Source organism: Amia ocellicauda, chromosome 2 (assembly GCF_036373705.1).
Source record: "Amia ocellicauda isolate fAmiCal2 chromosome 2, fAmiCal2.hap1, whole genome shotgun sequence".
In the NCBI taxonomy this organism is placed as follows: Eukaryota; Metazoa; Chordata; class Actinopteri; order Amiiformes; family Amiidae; genus Amia; species Amia ocellicauda.
Genome location: NC_089851.1, coordinates 23,615,004 through 23,631,685, shown reverse-complemented (window position 1 = coordinate 23,631,685; position 16,682 = coordinate 23,615,004). Strand labels below are relative to the sequence as shown.

General features: G+C 36.0%; 2 protein-coding genes across 2 annotated transcripts in view; one reads left to right on the top strand and one right to left on the bottom strand.

Moving 5' to 3' along the window:
• Nucleotides 1-4,090, top strand: part of dap (death-associated protein) — a 36,687-nt gene extending 32,597 nt beyond the window's left edge. The window contains exons 3-4 of the mRNA XM_066721522.1: nucleotides 1,007-1,049; nucleotides 3,560-4,090. Coding sequence (XP_066577619.1) covers nucleotides 1,007-1,049; nucleotides 3,560-3,679 — 163 coding nt within the window. The 3' untranslated portion in view covers nucleotides 3,680-4,090. The remainder of the gene's footprint in view (nucleotides 1-1,006; nucleotides 1,050-3,559) is intronic.
• A 2,933-nt stretch (nucleotides 4,091-7,023) lies between these two features.
• The window catches only part of ankrd33ba (ankyrin repeat domain 33ba), a 34,671-nt gene continuing 25,012 nt past the window's right edge, over nucleotides 7,024-16,682 (bottom strand). The window contains exons 3-4 of the mRNA XM_066721508.1: nucleotides 15,699-15,839; nucleotides 7,024-9,810 (exon numbers count right to left, since the gene is read on the bottom strand). Coding sequence (XP_066577605.1) covers nucleotides 8,969-9,810; nucleotides 15,699-15,839 — 983 coding nt within the window. The 3' untranslated portion in view covers nucleotides 7,024-8,968. The remainder of the gene's footprint in view (nucleotides 9,811-15,698; nucleotides 15,840-16,682) is intronic.

The window sequence follows — 16,682 nt, the reverse complement described above, 5'->3', positions numbered from 1 at the left end:
CAGATGACACTGGAACTCAGCGCATAGCTCGAGTCCTTTGTTTACATCGGGCTAAAAGATGTATCCACCAGGTTTCAATCAATATGGGTTATATTACACTATTAATCACAGTTGTTATTGTGCTTGACGCTATACTTCCTTATGACATTCATTTTTTCTGGAGTTGCTTCTTCCTTCCATTCAACTATGCATTTACCTTAAATAACAAACATTATTTTTAATCATCTTTACATTCAATTTTTGTGAATAATGCCACTTCTTACATGGTTTTCTTTAGATCACTTCTAAGGGGTCATTTCAACTAAAAGTAACCCATAACCCCTGGATAAGGGTGTCTGCCAATAAATAAATAAATAATAAAAGGGATGTGGTGTAATTACAATTTAATACTTAGTTTCTTCTTAACATACACTGTCTTTATTGTGAGCATAATATATGTATGTTTACTACTCAAATTGGCCTCCCATTTGTAAGTTCTCAGCTGAAAATATGTATTAAAAAAAAACAATCAAATCTACTTCAGACAACAGTTATACTTGGTTTATTACAATACTTGATCTTTGAACATTTCTGTTTCCCTCTGTGTTTTTGCTATTTACATATATAAGTGGTGCAAGTTGCAATGCATATGAAATAACAAATGTGGAAGACATTTTACAACCTGGTAGAAGACAGGAATATTTTTCAATCAGGAAGAATCCCCGTGAGAAGCCCATGTGTTTGGTTCTGTGCCTCCTCAATTTCGCAGGATATAGATCTTTGAGTAGAAGGATTTGATTTTGAAGTAGAAGAGGATAAGCAGAACTTAAATTTCTTTAAACTTTTCCAATAAAAAACATTGGATTGTACAAGTTTTCTTTTCCAAAGCTGTTGACTCTTTGACCTGAAAGATAATTATCTAGACTAGACTAGACTACTTCTTTTATTTTATTTTTCTAACATTTATTTATTGCAAAATATGAGTGTTTTTTGGGCTCATTATTTCATTTTTTTTTTTTTCTTTTAGTCCACCAAAGCCAACTTTGATCATCTCAGGAGCCGTTGCAAAGGTAAGATGCCAGTTTTTTTCTTCTTTACTTGGAAAATGTTTATATTTACAAATAGTGCAAATGTGTTTGTATAATCAACTCTATTGGCTAGTTTCACAAACCCAGATTAGTTCTTGTCTTGTACAGGCCAGTAGTATTTTAGGTGGTGTGAAACCAGGCATATACCCTTTTGAATCCTTCACACTTAAATCATGGATGAATGTACTAGTGTTGAAAAGTATAATGGAAATATACTTTAATCTGCAGTGTATGCTTTTTTAATTAATATTTTAATGTGTGTGATATTTGAGAGAGTAACTTTTTTCCCCAAACACTGACGAGTTTTAAAAATTTCATAAGTATCAGTTTCTGGATGAAATATTCAGTTGCTGCTGAACCTCACAGTTCCTTTGAGCTGTGGAATGAGGGAGGAAAATAGGTCAGTTCAAAGAAACCTTTCGTTTTTTTTTCTTCTTACACAGAAGCCGTTATAAGTGGAAGCTAAATTCATGGGAGAGGAAATTAAAATGTCTGTATATATAACTTCAACTTTAGGAGAAACGAGTGCAAACATTTTGGTGTATAAAGGTGATCGAATGAATTTTGTTTCTGAAACGTATTAGTTCTGCCAATTCACAATCTTCTCATTTAATCTTCAGTCAGAGAGTAAGCATCATATATTCTGGACAATGTGTTTCAATATGTTGAATGATTTCTTCATAATGATTAGAAAAACAAGTTATTTGAAGCAGAAAAGTAAGCCGCGTTAACTGACACTGAAACGCTTACATTTTTTGCAGTTCGTCTAAGTTACCATCGTGAACAATATAATTTGCCTAATGGAAAAGTTGTTCCCTTACTAGTAGGACTGCATCTTGCCGTCAGTCACTCTAGATGTGTGCCACTGTCCTCATTTCCAGCCATGGCTAGCCTTAATCCCTTCTTACTGGAGAATTTAGTAACAGAAGAAATCAAGTAATTTCAATATAGTTTGTTTTAAACAGATCTCCAGATAATGCTTCTAGCACCATACAAAGTGGTTTAAAACCTTGATTGTAATGGATTGAAAGTAAATGTAATATTGTACTTGTAGCTATATATAGGCTAGCTGTTAGGTCTGGGCTAAATCCTTTCATAATTCCTTCAATATCCCAATCGGAAATGCAAGCCACAAGAGCATTCGTTGTCCTCCAGCCCTCTGTGCGATGCTGTTTTTCATATCTGCAGTGTTAAGAGGGGGTTAGGCCATACAGACTTTCACTAACCTGTCCTTAATGCCTTTTCCATTAATTTGAAAACACCCTTTAAACTGAACCACTCATTTCAGCTAAACATATTCAAGCAGAGGAGTGTTTGTAACTGGGGCGGAACATTCATTATGGATAACAGACTAGTGCAATTAAATTGTAATTTAAAAATTCATTTAAAATTGTATTATCCCTTTCTGTAAAACACTTTCTCTTTAAACATTGTGACGCTGAAGATATTTATTCAGTTTTTTACTATTTGCTCGAGTGCAAGAACTCCCTGTATTAATTTGACTGCTGATAAATAGTACACATCGCCTCCAATTCAGCCCTTAGTAATAAAGCACTTGATTGTGCTACCTATGGGGTTTCAAGGGATTTCAAATTGTATTTGGCAAGTGTCTTGTGTGTCATTGCAAGCCAGTATGTGCAGTTATTAATTAGGCTTCTTCTAATCCTATTTTGGTTGGTGTCTGTTTGTTGTGTTTACCCCCCCCCAGGGGCATTATAAAGATTGTTGCTGCACGGCTTAACCCTGCGGCGACCTTCACTTGGGTTAATTTCCTTATGTTTAAAGTTGAATAAGCCTAAACACAAGGTTACATCATCTTAGCTGCTTGTTATTCATGTACAATTTAATGGCTTCTGCCAGGAGGTGATGCACACAGTTCTACAGTTAGACTGGGCCTGTCTATATACATTTCAGATATATAATCAAAAATGTACACTAAAAAAAAAAAAAAAACTATTATATACACAAATGATTTAATACTCCTCTAATTAATCCCCTGAAAACAAAGATTCAGAATGGACCCTTAAGAGAAAAAAACAGAAAACAACAGGTTAGGTCCCTCAGGTCATATAATTGCACCAGTGAGGTGTTGGAACACAACAGAATTGGTCAGTTATTACATTTTGAAGGCAAGGTTTTTATTTATTTACTTTATACATTAGTTATTCAGTTTACAAGCTCGTCTTAAATCAATTCACACCTACAAATATGTAGATTCTCTGCAATGTATCAGTGTCAATAGTGGAATCCTCCCAGATCTGAATAGAATTTTTATAGATTGTCATATATGTTGATCCATGATTACATCAATTTTGTGAAGATGACTAATCCCAGTAGTAAAACAATAAAATGTATAGTAGAGACTAAAATCAAATCAAAATGCAGTATGCCTGACTGATGTATAAAACAAAAGGCTCTGATTTAGTTAGTTTTCCAGTGGGGCGCTGACGTCTTATGGCGTGTCTCTAAAGGTCAGTTCTTCTGTTTTTCAGGGTGATAAGGACTTCCCTCCTGCTGCGGCCCAGGTGGCCCATCAGAAGCCCCAGCCCTCTGTGGAGAAGCTCCCCGCGTCCCACCACATCAACCAGCATATCCACCAGCCCCGCAAGTGAGCCCGCCATCCCTCCCGACCCAAATAAACACTGTCGCTGTGTTTCAAGTGCAAGGACCACACCAAATGAAATCGTCAAAGCTCAGGATTCCAGAATCAGAATCCCTTCTGAACGCCCTCCAACATTCCACACCGTACCAAAGTGTATGTAGGGTACGATGTTATCCTGTATGTTACAGCACAGAGAATTGTATTTGTGCTGTGAAACTTCGTTTGCACCCTATGGGAGAACATTTTAAAATCAAGACAGAATCATCAAATGTTTTAGTTTTTCTTCCAATTTCTGAGATTTTTGTAACCTAAAACATAATTATTTTACACAAAATAACTTTTGAAATGATGTCAACTGTTTTTTGTTACTTAACAATGGAATTTTGTGATAGCAATTCAAATAAAGTGTGGTTGTAATTTATTTGTCGTCTTGCTGAATCTTAATTGCCAACAATTCAATCTTATTTGAAATGGATAAAAGTGAAGTGAACCAATTTGACTTTGTTTACTAGATAAGGTCCTTAATCAGGCAAAATATTTTGAATATTCTGTTCAGTTGCATACAATGCATGACATTTACAATTGTATTTAATTATGATAAAAGCAAAAGCATATAGTTTTTACATTTAAAACAAAAATGGCCTGAAATTACCATAATGAAATTACCATAATGATACCACTGTATATAATATGAGGACTGTAAAATGCGGGTTCCAGTAGACTTTTATAGGTATTCAGTACCTGTGCATCCCACCCAATTTCAGTGTTTTCATTGATGCCTGGACAAGGGAGATGGTTGGAAAAGCTAAAATTCTCCATCACTATTTCAATAAACATTGATGGAGAGGGCAAGTTGTAATAATCTCCAGTAAGCACTGACTCTGGACAGTTTGGCTCATAAAGATCTCTTTATAAAACATTTTATCTTCACAATCATTCTCTCCTGTATAAGACTTATGTAAATACATTGCCTGGAATATTCTCCATTTAAAACAGCATTTGCATACTCTATTTTCTCTTTTGATTACAGTTTTAATGCATATTTGAATGGAAATCACTGCACTGCATAAACATTCTGCAGCATTAGCACCAGTTTGCTTTGGGCACCATTAAGCAACATGATTGGACTCAAGGTCACACATACAAGGCTGTCGCACACAATGGCAAGTTTGGTCATTTACAAATGAAATCGCACAAACTCAAGGGCTGTACAGATTTCAAGCTTCTTGTTTTGGAAAATTAATATACTACCTTTTCTTCTGAGACCCCATTTGAACCAGAATTTGAGAGTTTGTGTTGTGTTGTAACAGTTTGGTAGAGTACAGCGCATCCTTTACTTACCCGTTCCACTGTTCCTCTGCTGGTAGGCTGGGTGTCAGACAAGAGCTCTTCTGCATTGCTGTCAGCATCTGTCAACTCCGTATGTGTTACAGACTGTGTACAAAGACCTGGACATATTATCTGAATACTGTATGCTATATTAAGTGTTGTTTTTGTGGGGAGTGTTGTATGAATCTATGCTAACAAGTAGTGCAGTGAGCCATTATAGTATAGAGCAACCCAAAATACCACTTCTTGCATGTATCCTGCAGGTGGTTTTAGGAATCCCACAGGCAAGATGCTCTTTTCACAGGAAGAATAAAGAATTCCTGCAAAACTCCAGGAGGATTTTGGACCCCACGTTCTACAGGATTTCCTCGTGTATCCTGTTGGATGGTTATAATGTTCTGGTTTCTGTTGCAGTTTTAGAAATAACACAAATCACTTGGGAGAAAACAGTTCAGCCTTTTATATCAATTCATATTGGTTCAGAACAGCAGCAATATATAAAAAGCACCCTATCAAAAGTGCGTATCAAAATGGAAAACATCAAAATGCCTAGGAAGTTTATGGGTTTAAATTAAGTGGTGTGACAGATTAAGTATTGTGCACTAGGCGTAAACAATTAAAATATGTCTGACCCATAATATAACTCCAGTCATTTTCATTTCACCAGTTAGTTTGACTCGATTTGTCAATTTTAGCACTTTGTTATTCAATGTGACGTCTTGAATCATCATCTTTTGGCAGATGCCACCACCATCCAGTTTCCAGTTTCAGCTCCTATGTGACTTAAATCATGAACCAAGGAAAAACAACGTACTTCCAAACACACATCTCGCTACACTATACTACTCAGTCGCATCATTGTAGTAGAACCTGAAAAGTAGTTCACCACGAAATGGTACATGAAGTTATACATTTATTTATTAGCATATGTTGGCTGCTTCAAATGTGCCTTAAATAAGTCTAAAAGGATGTAGTTGTCAAACTATCCCCACAGGATGTTTGGAAAATCTTGTACACAAACTTTGTGTTGATTCAAGTACATTTAGAGTAAGAGTGGCCAAGGACGGGATGAACTCTTAAGGGCTTGGCAGAGGCATGTTGGTGGAAAGATTGGAAGAGGATCACGGTTTCTTCAGAGTTCAAACCACGCTTGAGATGTAAAGACTGTCGCATTTAAAGAAAGCACTCTGATGACAAACTTCACGTTTGAATGTCTTGCTGCCGTTGCGTACTTCACTGTCTGCTGCTGCCCTCGCTGTGTGTGCCTGCTGTGCAGTAATGGTAGTTCATTTCCCAAAGTGGATTATTCTAATATGCATTCCTGAGTTATTGTACAGATATGTATGGTAAAGTGTTCTTTAATCCGGTTGAAATTGTAATCTAGTCTACATTACAGATGGGTATAGACAGCAAGTCCACATAGAAATTCAATATGTTTTCTCAAAATAAAAAAATGCAGTTTACTGTGGAGTTCAAGACAGTGAAGGGACTGAAAATAATGCAGTCCCTTTTTTGGCCGGGGAGCCGCATTTCGTTGGACCCATATTCATTGATCACCAATTTTGTAGTTTTGTTTGGACAGAGCGTGACATTTCTTTTGTTTGGAATACAGCGCATTGATTTTTAAAACAGCCTCATGGATTTGATCTCATTGGATTTGTCCCTCCACGTTCCTCACTGAATCCCAGCTGGTAAAATACATGTTTTCAGATCATTTTGATTACTTTTAATGATCTGCAATTATCATTGTTGTCTTGCTGTCCCTGTTTTGTGAAAAATTAAAATCCTTACAATCTTTTCCTTATCTGTGCATATGACATTCTTTATTTATTTTATTCCCTGGTGCAATTTCTTTATATATAATGTTTATAGGACCAGTTTGTAGAAAATAATCAAATTTAACACCCCTAGGGATTTAATAATGCCCCAGATTGAAACAAAATTGCTCATATAAGAAATATATATATCTATATATATATATATATATATATATATATATATATATACATTTTAAACTTGATTTATTTCTCCAATATATTTATATATTTACATTACAATTATATTTTCTACACTCACCAGAACTAAATGAGAAGTCTTGTAGTTTAAGGTTACTTTTATGCTGAGGGAAAACTGGGAAAATTCTTGAAAACAAATTTAGCAGATAACTGCTATTGATCTGTTTTCACAGCTCTGAAACCTATGTGTGTGTGTGTCTATATAAAATATTTATACTTTTTAAAATATTATTATTATTATTGTCTTCATGGCAGCAGCACCAAATTTAATGAAACACCTCCTTAATGCTTAAACTTATAAATTAATTATCCTTTATTGCAATAAGTATAGACCAGTTATTTTTATTAAACCATTCATTTCTAAACCTTTGTTCAATTTCCCTTAGACGACTTGCGTTCCTGGGATCATGTTTCTCAAATTATTCTTAGCAAGTACAGATCCCATGCACGGGACTGTACAAAAACCTTCTCTTTAGTGCAGATTGATTTTGTGAAATGTTTGTTTAGCTGGGGCAGATCAAACCAAGCACACACACATTCAGGGATTACGATTAAAGTATTACTGTAAATAACTGATTGTCTCCAGATGTACCGAGCAAATACAGATATTGCACTTGTTGTTGAGGTAAAGAATTGATTGGCAGCCATGCATTTAAAAGAGAAACAATACAGCTGTCAGGGAGTGGTAGCTTACAGTTTGTTTTTTTAATTTTACATGGGTTTCCCAGGAAATGGAACTTTATTCCATCTTGTCTTGCATATGGGACATTAGGCATTAATGGGTTAATATCACAGTGGTTTTGCTTTGAGATTTACTTGGAAATGAACAAACAAAATTATGATATAAAACTTGGTTTGTTTCATTCCATTTTCATAATAGCTGGTGATATATAAAAAGTCTTTGTGTGTACAAATATATAAAGGAATTTATTCTTATAAAACCCCTCTGCTGTACTGCTAAAATACATTCAGTAAATCTTTTAGGAAATCACAATTATTTAAAAAAATGTTACTGTTAGACAATTTTCAAACTAGTGTTTACAGTATTTTTTATCTGAAATGTTATTGCACATGGAGCATTTTAATCCAGCAGCCTATTTTTAGCCTTTACAGGAAGTCACCATAAGCACTTTAATCTGTAAAATGGGATTGTTTTTGGTCGGGTTTCTCTCTCCACCACAATGAGTTTGCGCATTTGTGTTCCTCATCCTTTAGGAATTGCGGTCTTTGGAAAATAAGATTTGTCGATACTGAAGATTTTTGGTTATTTGGAAGTGCTATACTTCTGCACTTGTCTTCAAAATACCTTTAGGCAGCTCATGAAAAACAACACATTGTGTCCCCCCTGAACAGACTTGATTTCAATGTAATTGTATAAGAGGGTTTTATCTGCCAATGTTGAGAAAAATCACTTCAGATTAAGTCATGACAGTAAATATTATATTCTAGGGCTCTGCAACCCTGCTCTTGGGGAGCCACAGGATCTTTTAGATTGTGTTAGAGATGAGCCCTGCATTACTTAATTGGACTGATTATTTGCTTTGTTAGCACAGCTTAACTTGTCTTTCAAGGCTGCGCTCTTGGGCCATTTAACGCCCCCTAAGAGATGAGCAGGACTGTGGCTCGGCAGAAGCAGATTTGCAGCCCCGTTCTAATTTTCTGTGTAAGCAAACTAAATATGTGTAGTAACTCATCACGTACTCCCCTATTGGTTTTGCTGGTTTCTTGTGAATCAAACCTGAATCTCTTACCACAGTAAAGTATCCCCTTCTTTAAAAGCAATAAATATCATAATAAATATCAAGTATTTCAAGTTAGAAATCCGACTAAACTAAACTAAACTGAATTTGAAACGTTCTAGAAATAAAATGTGGCTCATCTCAGCAGTTGGTCCATAAGCCTTTAAGCATAATCTTGCAGAGCAGCATCTGCCCGGCTAAAGGTCACAGGGAAGGTTATGCCTTCTTCTTCCCTGAGGCCAAATGTTTCCGAGTCACTTCTTCGGCTCTTCTCCTCTCCTCTTCCTCTGCCTTCTTTCTTTCCTCTTTCAGCTCCTTGTATCTCCATTTGGGGATCTGCAGGAACTGATTGTCCTTGGAGCTGCTCCTCCTGCGCACCCTCTCCGGCTCGTAGGTGGCAACAGGCGCTTTGGACACCCTGACTTTGGGCACCACCATGCCAGGCCGCACGCTGCTTCTCCGCAGAAGGTGCAGTGGCAGTAGGCTGGTGCGCCGCGTGGGCACATTGGAGGAACTCGTCGTCAGGCTGTTGGGCTGCAGGCTAGCCCTCCTTTCTTGCTTTTTGGAGACCAGAGTGACCCGTGAGTTCTGGAAGAGCTTCTTGTAGTTGTTGAGGCGCTCTGGGTGGTTTTTCAGCTGCTCCACACGCTGCCTCCGGAGAATCTCCTGCACGGCGTACCGCCTCTTGCCCACACAAGGGGGGCTGTCAGGGCACACGGTCTGGCAGCCAGTGGCAATGAACGGGCTGCTCAAGCTGGTAGTCATCCGTACCATGTGGTCCATCACGCCATCTTCTTCCGGGTCACGGGGAAAATTGAAGCTGAACAGGGAACACACAGTCTCTGAGATCTTCTGCAGGCAACCCTTGGGCTCATTGGCTTTAGCCACTAGGTCTTTTAGCCGGGGCCACTCTGGCTTGTAGGAATCGCAGAACTGCTCGGCACAGGGACGGGCTGTCAGCTGCATTATCAGGTACGCGGTTTCGTAGCGGCCTGTGAAAAGGGCCCACTGCCGAGGGGTTAGCTTCCGCCCATTATCAGTTGCTGCTAAATCTCCCCCTGTACAGAATAAGGACAGAAAATATTGTATTTCTTTGTCTATGCATGAAACTCAGAATATGTAATTATACTTGCAACAGGAAATCTAAAAATGAATTGGCATAAAATATTTTGGCACTTAATTCATTGATAAATATACAAATGCTTATATTTAAACATCAGGTATCAAAATCTAATGCTTGATATTGCTGTGCGAGAAATGCTTATATTCATATATTTTTCCCCCGTTTGATGAACTTTGACACCAATAAGTGGGATATTCCTTTCAATCATCACGTTTCAATAATACTTGTTAATCTGTTAAACAAGATATGAATAGTAATAAAAAAAAACTTTATATAGTCCCTTTCATACTAAAAGCAGCTCAAAGAGCTGTACAAGAAAATAATTTAAAATATATAAATATATATATATATATATATATATATATATATATATATATATATATATATATATATATATATATATATAAATGTTAGAACACAGTCAGATTAGAAAGCAAGTTTATTCAAATGTAACTTAAATATAGTCAGCAAGGATGAATAGATCTTTAAACTTTTTAAATTCCTATTTCTTAACATGTGAGAGAAGTAACAAAGACCAATAAAGAATCTAAAACATCTCGTTATCACCAAGGATTAATCCTATTATTTATATGATTAAAACTAGATGGAAACATATTTTTTTCCAGATTGGATATATACAGTTAGGTCCATAAATATATGGACAGTGACACAATTGTCATCATTTTGTCTCTGTATGCCACCACAATGGATGTGAAAGGAAACAATCAAGATGTGCTTTAATTGGAGACTTTCATCTTTAATTTGAGGTTAGTTACATCCAAACTGGGTGAACAGTGTAGGAATTACGTCCATTTTTATATGTGGTCCCCCCAATTTTAGGGGCTCAAAAGTATTCGGACAAACTAACATAATCATGAGTTAAATTGTGAGTTTCAATACTTGGTTGCAAATCCTTTGCAGTCAATGACTGCCTGAAGTCTGGAACCCATAGACATCACCAGATGCTGGGTTTCTTCCCTGGTGATGCTCTGCCAGGCCTGCACTGCAGCTGTCTTTAGTTCCTGCTTGTTCTTGGGGCGTTTGGTATGGTACTTTGGTAAGCAGTGTAGTGACCAGTGTAGCAACCAGTGTTGGTTTAATGATTACGATTTTATATAAAATGGTGATTCTATAAATCTTCTCCCTCTGCAGATCTCTGACTGATCGTGAGTCTGGTCAGTTCTAACAGGCCATAAAATGCATCAAAGATGTGCTGTGTTGTCTCTAAAGTCCACAGTTTAGGGGAGATACAGACATCAGGATAGAAAGACATCATTCAGGAGATGGAAACTCCGTCAGCTTGGTGCCAGTTTGACACTTTCTCACACAATCAAAATCTGCGATTCTGTTTGAAAGGTGTCAATCGCCCCCACGGCATCTCACCATAAAATATCACATGAAGCAATAAATCCTTTGACAGCTACCTGATGAGCAGCCAATCAGCAGACAATGTATCTAAGCCATGTGGGATCCACCAATCAGAAATGTACCAACGGCCCACAGCTGGAAGTAAGCCAATCAGTGCTTGTATTATTTCTCCTTAAAATGTGGCGCCTGAATTTGCTGCTCTGTGTGCTCTACACAGACTCTCCAAATACAGACACCTGAGACTTAGCCAAGTACTCAGCTCCTGTCAAGATGCAACACAAGTCTGTGTTTCGTGCTGCTTGAATCTCAGAATGAACTCTGAACCCATTCAGCAGCCCAGTCTCAGCTACAGAGACCGTGTCAAGATTTCTTCTGTGTATAAAATAGACTTAAGCTAACATTCACCAAAATTGCCTTTTAGTAATAAAGCATAGTCAGTGTACCTTTGTTCTACAGTACAATAAAACTTATTTATATCTTTTGAATCAAATCAATCTCTGCTAGTCAAACAGTTACTTAATTGGGGAAAACCAATAAAAAGCACCACAGCAGGTTCTTTCTCTTTGTTTTCCTTGTAGTTATTGGGAACATTACAAAAAGTCTTAAGAGACAATAAATATCCGGTTTATAAGCACATTTTTTATTATTTGCACATTGATAAAATGACTTGATGATTGATAAAACAGAAGCAATTGACACGCTGACTTGAACAATAGTCAAGAATGAAATGTTCTGCACCAAGAAAAGTTTTTAGGGTTTTTTGGAACTAACAATTAATAGAAGAGTAAAAATCATGATCTTTATTGGAACAAGTCTCTACTGGCAGACTTGAATACCTATTTTTTTTCCAGGGTTCTTGATAGTTCATGTTCTTTTGTCTGCTAAAGGCTAAACATAAAGTATATTGTATTTATTTAATGTCTATATTTAAGGAGGTAACCATCTACCAGCTTGCAGTATACTTTTATCCATTAATGACCATTATAAGTGCTTTCTCTTTTAGTTATATTTCAAAAATAACCTGTCACTTCACGGACAATTTTCAGGCATTTGTAAGTCACCCTTGTAATGCTGTGTATATGCAGTATTTTAAAAGCCATGTAAGCTGCCTTTGATAAAGATACCTGTGAAATAATAAAATAATAATAATTATATTTTCTCCATAGAACAAGATGAAAATGTATTAAAACTAAGCTGTCAGCAAATAAAGTACAACATATATACAAAAGTATTTAGCTGTGTAGCCCGTTTCTTTATGATGACTGTAGTTCGTTTCATAAAAACGGCTGGGTCAAACAGGACATTTTGACACTTTGAAATATATTTTCTAGGATAATAATGCCGTATTTCGACTTGAAATATGGATCTTTGAGCCCTGCAAAAAACTATTGTCTGCACAGCAATAATGTGTCAGCATCATTAAACAGCTGCAGAACAAAGAGATTCCAGATTGTAAAGACAGTAAGGAAGCTCAAATTTAATCCTGGCAAGAACTCCGGGAAAATTAGATTTGATTAAAGCTAAGATGGAAGAATACATTATTTTGGTTTCATGGTTATTCTCTTAATCTTTGCATAACTGAAATATTACATTAGTTTGGTTTCACGATCGCAGGCTATTAAAGGCAACAGGTGTCAAAAATCACAGCTTTCTCTCTCTCTAATACAAAGAATATGGTAATGATGCTGTGCAGTCAAAAAAGTATTCTCCTCCTGCATATATTACATTAAATAAAGGATAAGCTGTATAATAATGATCAAAGTCACATTTGTATATTACAAAGTAAGGAAAATAAAGTATGAGAACAATATAAGAATATAATACATTCTATATTATAGATTGTAATAAAACTACATTGTTCTGCACACATCTTTAGATTGACCATAGAGTGTATAAAGTATTTGTAACTGAATGGGCTTTTTTTAAATTTTAGACTTCCCTTTTTAGTCGCCATGTGAACTTTGGTTCTGCTTTTTGAAACGGTTACATTTTTCACTTATTCTGAGCAAAGGGTGTTTTTTAAATCCTAATCAGGTTTATATTTGTAAATTGTGGCAGATAGCTAATGCTTAGTTTAAGGTTCTTAAGAAATACATGCTTGCTTCGGAAATGACTCAGATTCTGGCAATCCAAATATAAGGTCATTTTGTGTTTGTGTTTTACAGATCTCTCCAGCAATTTTGCTTTTACAGATAATGTGTTTGGTCTTTCACTTTCCATAATTGTTGTGGCTGTACAGAATGATAATCACCTTTTTTATTTTCAAATTTTCCTTCTTTGTGTAAGTTTATAACTTTTGTCTTAGCTGGCAATCATACTTTTAGTCTTGCTTAGTGTGAAATGAATTAATGTATTACTCCACAGAATCTTCATGCCTTGGAAATCAACTGTATGACATCTGTCACAATTTACATAATGAGTTTAATAAATTGTCAAGGAGTACCTAGCCATTATTACAACCATGTTTCTTAAACAATGTAACTGTATAAATGCATCCATGCATGGCAACATAAGAACATACAAAGGTGGCAAATAACAGGAGGCCAATCAGTCTACCTTGCTTGTTTGGTTTCCTAGTAGCTAATTAATCCCAGACGTTCATGCAAGCATTTCTCGAGTCAGATTCAATTCCAGCTATATCTACTACTTCAACTCCCCATGGATCTTTGTACAAAAAGCCTCCCTTTTTAAGTCATAAAGCTGTCCATTCTTAATTGTTCACTCATTACCTTGTATCCTTGTTTCTTTGTGGACTCCTTTTGTCCACATCTTTCAGAATTCTGAACACTTCAGTCAAACCCTTTCATGATCTCCTCTGTTCAAGACTAAAGAAATCAAGTTCCTTTAACCAATCTGACATTCCACTGAGACTGGGAATTTCTCTCTTCTTTGAAGTCTTTTTAGGGCAGCCAGCCATTACTTCTGTGGATTTGTTTTATACAGTTTTAACCAAATATCCATGTAGTTTTGCTCAGCTTTTTATGACTTCCTCTTGTCCAGACTATGACATCAATATATACACCTATATGCTGTTCATTGGTTGTACAATCCAATAAATTTGCTATGCACTGATATATGTTCGCAAAAAGTAAAAAAACTTGTGATGGTCCACTAGTATTTCTCTGTCACAGATCAAATGTATTTGTTTGCTGTATTTCTGTTTAAAATATTGTTTTGGGGGGGATTGTTTTGCCATTTTCCATACTACAGCTTATGCAGGGCCAAACATGTTTTCCCATCACTCACAAATTACTCTCTTATCTTTTGCTTTCTATTTAGCATTTGGGTTCTGGAGATCAGTTAAGTCATGTGCAATAATTGTAAATGTCTTATAAAGGACAACAGATTTCAGTGCAAAAAAGAACAAAATCAGCTAACTTAAACCAACTTTAATAATTAGAGAACTTAAGCTATTTAAAATAAATCCAGTTGCAATATTTTAGTGTCTGTACTCATCTCCTTCAGATACCTTGTTAGGTTTTGTTTGTGAATATAAGATGCTTTCTCCAACGGTATTAAGAAAATATATATAGAAGCACTAATAATTACAAGAGTCAGGATAAAAGATGTGTTGCATGGAGCTGGTTGCTAATTTACATGTATTCTTAAAATGTGTTATAGTACACAGAAAACTAATTTATATTATGTATTAATGTATGTGTAGGATTATTTGTGAGAGGAAGCACATTTCAAACAAGGAGATTTTTTCTCTTTTTTCACCCATTTGTGTTGAATTGTTTACTCTTGAAGACACATAGATAAATTAGGCATGATGATAGGCATGAAACAGACCACACTGAGTGAATAATATTGTACATTTAATACAATCTACTATTATGATAAGGATGCAAAAATTAAAGAACTATATAACATATAGCAGCTCCTGCATCTTAGGCATAGATAATGGCCTTCAGTTTAAGTCTTGTGGAATTTCCCATATAAGACATATTTATATATATATATATATATACTGTGTAACTTTGTGATTGGTTGTTTTTTGCATGTGCATTTCTGTTTGCTCCAGTATGAAGAGAGGACTCTCAGTGATACACCCCTTCTCATTGGTTAATATAGCTCAGGAAATCACCAGACTTTTGCACCCTAATTTGATACAGGGTCTCTGGGTGAATTCACTCGAATAAAGCTGATTGGCTGAAACTCCTTTCCAACCAATGTGACTCTCTGTTATGTAACCTCCACACTTGCCTACGCATTTCTAGTCCTTCCCAAATGTTTCAGGATAGCAGTTAGCAAAAATCTTAGTCATTTAATCTGTATGCTGGGGGATATATATTACATGCATGCAGACAGAATAGAAAATCGAATAACTTTCTACTAAATGGAATAGATGATTTTGTGACCTAAGACCCATTTGTGCTTATTAAATTTACTGATTTATATTCTGTTTTGGAATAAAATGCAAGAGATTCTGTTCGAAAGAGAGGAACACACTACCTGCCAGCATGAGAGTACGGACACATTCAGTTCTCCCCTGCATAGCTGCTTTCATCAGAGCAGTGAAACCATGCACATTCTTCCTCTCGATGTCAAGGCCTGGGTAGTAGTTGAGCAGGTAGTTGGAGATTGTTATGTGTCCTGCAAAGGAAAGGACATTAAATAGTTATTCTGTCTTTTGTCATGTGAATACATTTAGATTGAAGCGTCATTTTATACACAAACTTTATATGTGAGAGAAGAAAAAAACTTCAGAACACTGTACTTTGACTATGTAATCTCATTAAAGAAACATCTGAGCAAGCATACTCAGAACCGGATGGTCAATGGTCCGTTTAAGTATAAAAACAAAATGAAATATAAATCATGAGAAACGTTATACTGGATTTCACTGGAAGAACGCCTCAGGGTCTCAGAAACAGAAACTTTTTGCTTTGTTGAAGAGACTCTCCACTTTTAACCAGTGTAGTTATATTTAATATCAGGCCTCTAATTAGTCGGCCACAGTAAAGTATTTTTTACTTTAGGAACACTTGAAGACTGATAATGTATACATCACTGCATATTTATGTGGACTGAGGTAGCATACATAGTGGAGCTATGTTCCTGCTCTCACTTTCTTCATTTATAATGTATTACTTCAAAGGTCACAGTAGACAGTTCTTAATTAAACTATTAACAAGTAGAGGATTTTTTGTGTAATGTTAGAACTATTCCGTGTTTTCTTTTGGAGAAGTTCATAAAAGGACTGCTCGTAAAGCCTATTCATTTAAATATATACAATAATTGGGGTACACATCAATGGATAAGGTATTATTTTGATGCAGTTTCTTCTCCTTGGAATTGGTAGTAATTTGTGGTAAGGGATTCACAGTTGATTATTAAATGCAAATCAACACACTGCAATGCAACACTTGTTCCCATTTCACAGTTAGGTGAGCAACTGACCGTGCGGTCTCTGAAGAGTTAGGAAGCTCTTAACCA